This window comes from Nymphaea colorata, chromosome 10 (genome assembly GCF_008831285.2).
Source record: "Nymphaea colorata isolate Beijing-Zhang1983 chromosome 10, ASM883128v2, whole genome shotgun sequence".
In the NCBI taxonomy this organism is placed as follows: domain Eukaryota; kingdom Viridiplantae; phylum Streptophyta; class Magnoliopsida; order Nymphaeales; family Nymphaeaceae; genus Nymphaea; species Nymphaea colorata.
The window spans coordinates 11896141-11900829 of record NC_045147.1 but is presented as its reverse complement, the minus strand read 5'-3'; the positions used below and the strand labels follow the sequence as shown (position 1 = coordinate 11900829).

The 4689-nt window shown below is 41.5% G+C and overlaps 1 protein-coding gene across 2 annotated transcripts; it reads left to right on the top strand.

Annotated features, from left to right (window-relative positions):
* Positions 1-601: 601 nt before the first annotated feature.
* Positions 602-4349, top strand: LOC116263411 (geraniol 8-hydroxylase-like). 2 transcript variants are annotated; one of them, XM_031643165.2, is made up of 2 exons: positions 602-2183; positions 3692-4349. In XM_031643165.2, the coding sequence occupies exons 1-2, from the start codon at positions 1290-1292 to the stop codon at positions 4304-4306; spliced, it is 1509 nt and encodes a 502-aa protein (XP_031499025.1). In that variant the 5' UTR covers positions 602-1289; the 3' UTR covers positions 4307-4349. The 2 variants fall into 2 exon arrangements, with proteins under 2 accessions (XP_031499025.1, XP_031499024.1); XM_031643164.2 differs by having other exon boundaries at positions 3689-4349.
* Positions 4350-4689: the final 340 nt, after the last annotated feature.

Sequence of the window (4689 nt, the reverse complement as noted above, 5' to 3'; positions counted from 1 at the left end):
CGTGCGATGAACGAACACGCTAAGTCACACGGATACGTCTATTTGTCCCACGTATCCATATTAATATGAGGATACACGGAGATACGGGTGTGGATACGGCATGGATACGTTTTGGATCGGGTTTGGATTAAACCCGATCCGAACAAAAAAAAAAACAGATTTTAAGTTAGGTTGAGCTCTTCTTCTTTTCTCTTTCGGGGTTTTTTTTCCTGTTTTTTTGATAAATGACTAGAATAATGATATTGATAAACAATGTTTTGTTTGTCACTTTAATAGTGAATTATTAATTTAATGTTTTTTTAATTTATAATTTTTGATAATATTATATTTACTGTATGTGAGAATTGTGAAAATTGCCGAGCACCGACGAGGGGTACTTAGTCGAACAGTCTTCGGGGTACGTACAATTGAGTAATAAGTTACTATTTCCATTGCAAAGGATGACCGTGATCTAAGTCACCGTGGTATGCCGGTGTGACCCGCGTATTCGTACCGGTATGCCGGTAGGACAAAACCGGTACGGCAGTGCGTGGTGGTACGTTTGGATTTGATTTCGAATCAAAACCCGATCCAAACCATATGAAAACTTTAAAAAACTCGTCGTCTTCTCCTCTCTTCCTCCTTTTCTCCCTCGACCCTCTTTTGTTCTTCCGGCGGTGGATGCTTGGGTTCGCCAGGGACTTTGGGCAGCGACGGCGGGCGGTGGCTGGTGACGGACGGCGACCGGCAATGGACGGCGACAGACAGCGAGCGGCAACCATGGACTCCATTGTCTATCTTTCGTGTTTGTTCCTGTTAGGGTTTCAATTTGGGGACTGACCAGCCATCATGGGGTTATCGGATTTTGGGGTAAATGTCGCATACGATCTGGCCCATCATAAGAGCAAACCAGTTGGCGGTAAAATTCGGCATGGTTGTGGCTCTAGTCTTTTTATTTCGTGGCAGGAGACAAAAATGTGGAAATTGTTTACTTGTGGGACACCTTTGTTCTTTCCTGTATTTGTAAATTGTAAGTTGTTTGTTCATGTGCAGATGGGATTATCTATGGAATGAACATCTTATGTTTTTTTAAATTAAAAAATATATAATTTTCACCGTATTGCCGTATCAATATTTATGAAAATATCGTATCAGTATTCGTATCCGTACCTCGGTGACATAGGCGGTGATCGTCTGGAATGGCGTGACCGTAAATGACGTGCTTGCAAGCCTGGGTAGCCTTTTATAAAGCGATCAAGGCAGTCGAAAACGAAGGGAGAGGAACAAAGAATAGGAGCTAGCAGAAATAAATGGCTGCCCTTTGTGATTTGGTACCTTATGTTTGCATCTTGCTATCCTTTGTCATCTTCTACAACCTCATTTCCTGGAAAACCAGCAAGCTACCACCAGGCCCGGTGGGTTTGCCGGTGGTCGGCTCCCTGTTCCAGGTTGGCGATATGCCCAATGAGTCTTTGGCTAAGCTCTCCAAGCGGTATGGACCCCTCATGAGCCTTCGCCTTGGGTTGGCTACCACTGTGGTGGTGTCCTCGGCAGAGATGGCGGAAGAGGTGCTGCAGAAGCACGACCAGGACTTTGCCGGCCGGACCACTCTGGATGCACTCAACGTGTGCGACTACCCCGAGTCGTCCATCATAATGAACCAGAATTGCCCGAGATGGCGGGAAATAAGACGCGTCTGCAATAACGAGTTGTTCGCGCCTAAGAAGCTGGAGGCCATGAGGGGACTCCGGGAGGAGAAGGTGCGAGTGCTCCTCAAACACATCCACACGGCATCGGTGGCCGGACGTCCGGTCAACATCGGTCAGTGCGTCTTCAAAATGGCTCTCAACTTGATGTCCAGTACAGTGTTCTCGGAGGACGTGGTGGATTTGGAATCAGAGTCGACGGGAGAGTTCCAGGGCGTGGTGTGGGGGTTGACAGAGGCGGCCACGAAGCCGAACGTTGTTGACTACTTTCCGATTCTAAGATTTGTGGATCCTCAGGGGCTCAGGCGAAGGGTTGGGACTTTGATGAAACAATTTCATGCTGTGTTTGATGAATTGATCGAGAAACGATCACAGTCGCATGGTTCTGAAGCAGAAGGGTTGAAGAAGGAGAGGGAGGATTTCTTGGACGTGCTGCTCCGACTTGTGGAGACCCCAAACTCCGGCTTCACTAGACAGAACATTAAGCCAATACTAGCGGTACCGACTCCACCTACCCTTATCCCATCCATTTTATCCTCTACTTTTTTCTTTTCTTTTGGGAAACTTTGGATTCTTTCTTCTTTTTCTCTAAATATAAGTTCAAGTTACTTTCTATATAAAAGTAGTGGAATTTCTTTTGCTTTTTTTCACCTTCTATTTACTTCATCGCTTGATTTCACGAGACTTTGTTTTAAGTATCAATAACTTAATAAGCAAAAATTTTCTTTTAACATTCAAGTTTCACTTGTTTAGGTACTAAAGCTCCATGATAGATTCAAAACTCTCGGGGTATTAAAACTCTGTGTGTGTTTGTTTCACGGGAAAACTATGTGTTTGTCTACAACTGAAACTTTTGATCGAAATTAACTGGAGTTTCAGCTCTACAGTAAAGAATTTCATGTATTCAAAACAGATCCTCAGTGAACATTTACTTCGATATATGTGAAATCATGGATAAATGTGCTTTAAGGTGATCCTAAAAGAAAAGAAAATTTTGCCATCACAAGACGGAGAATCTTTCTAACGTCAAGATAGAGACAGCTTTGTCCAAATTAAATGAATAAGTTTCTCCTTTATCTTGCAGCCACGTAAAAAAAAAAAAAATCTGTTCACACAAAATAAGAAAATTGTCAACCTTCAATTATGGATGTTTTTCAGGATTTCGGTAAAAGTAGGAGCCTTTTTAGGTCAAATCAACCTTTATATTATTGAGCATTTTTGGAAACAAAATTTTCTTAATACACCCAAAAGCGCCTCCACGCGAGTATTTGAAAGTAGTCACTTTTTAGTTTTTTACATGAGCGGAAAATACAAGTGATGTTTCTGCAATTTGTTATTGAAATCAATATCACAAACAAAATCAATAGGTGCTGTTTTAATTAAACATGTTCTTGTTAACAGTTAAATGTGAACGTATTTTTGTAAGTTTTCAACATCAGTACTGTATTTTATCTCAATTTAACCTTGACGTTTCCAGATTATTGGGACCGGAATCAAAACTCTCTTTCTTATACATATGTCAAACCATTAATATCGCTAGAAAAGCATGATAAGATAAAATATTTTTCTTACTCCCCAACACATTAATAGATTCCTACTCCCCCAACAGATTAATAGAGAGAGGGTTCTGGATATTGTCTTTTCCAATCTTTTTTTTTTTAATTTTATTTGCAGTTCTCTTTAACTTTTTTCTTTTTTATAGTCACATGGATTTCCACATTTCCCTTTTTATGCCACTGTCTGCTAGCGACTCTATGAGTAGGGGTGGAAAAAGGGTGCCAGTAAAGGCCATGGTCTCCCTTCAAAAGTAAAAATTATATATATATATAATTTAAAATTTTTAGTTTAACATATATAAAAAATTGTAAAAATTATATTTTCGCTATTAAAATTTTGAAATTTTAGTTCTTCTCTGCATAGAAAAATTACTAACCTATACTTTCCCCCTTTTTTGATCTGTCATTGTCATCTTATAAAAGGCCCTGTCATCTTTGTGCATTTAGCAGGACCTCTTTGTTGCTGGAACGGACACAAGCAGTATCATAGTGGAATGGGCCATGACAGAATTGCTTCGCCACCCGAACAAGATGGCTGCAGCTCAGTCCGAGCTAAAACGGACCGTCGGCATGGATTGTCTCGTCCAAGAGTCGGACATCCCACGGCTCCCTTACCTGCAGGCTGTCGTGAAAGAGACCCTACGGCTACACCCATCTGCTCCCTTGCTCATGCCACACCGAGCAGATGTCACTAAACGAGTTGCTGGGTTCACCATCCCCAAACACACCCAAGTGGTTGTCAATGCCTGGGCTATCGGCCGCGATGCTTCCTACTGGGAAAACCCGACGTCTTTTTCGCCGGAGAGATTTATCAGTTCGAACATTGATTTTAAAGGAAAGAACTTCCAATTCATCCCCTTCGGGGCAGGAAGGAGAATGTGCGTCGGCATGGCTTTGGGCCAGCGGATGGTTCACTTGATACTCGCTTCTTTGCTGCACGCCTTTTCATGGGAGCTTCCCCCTGGGATTGAACCAGAGCAAGTTAACGTAGAGGCCAAGTTTGGGATAGCACTACGTAAAGCTGTACCTCTTACAGTGTTCCCATCTCCTTTAATGGATACATAGATGATTCCGATATCTAATGAGATGATTTTCTATCCGAATATGACATAGTTTGTATTACACATCTCAACTTTATCATTGGAGGACTTGCTTTTGAATAAGATTCTGACAATTTTGATACACAACGAGAATTCTTATTAACACATTTAAATAGTTAAATGCTACAATTATTTTCTTGAAATATCGGCAAGTACGAGGCTGAGCTATGTTTATCTATATCCCTTTACTTTATAAAAAATATTCAAAGTGCGTTGCACACAAGACCGTAGAGACGATCAAACATGAGGATAGACGTTCAGGTCCAGAGTCCAGACATCACAAACATCACAAATACCCCTTTCCTTTCTCTTCTCGATGCCTTGTACCTGATCCGCGTTAGCTCTGTT

Coding starts and splice junctions, on each gene's coding strand:
- LOC116263411 (XM_031643164.2), top strand. CDS start 1,290: ATGGCTGCCCTTTGTGATTTGGTACCTTATGTTTGCATCTTGCTATCC. Junction 2,184..3,688: donor ACATTAAGCCAATACTAGCG/GTACCGACTCCA, acceptor TTGTGCATTTAG/CAGGACCTCTTTGTTGCTGG.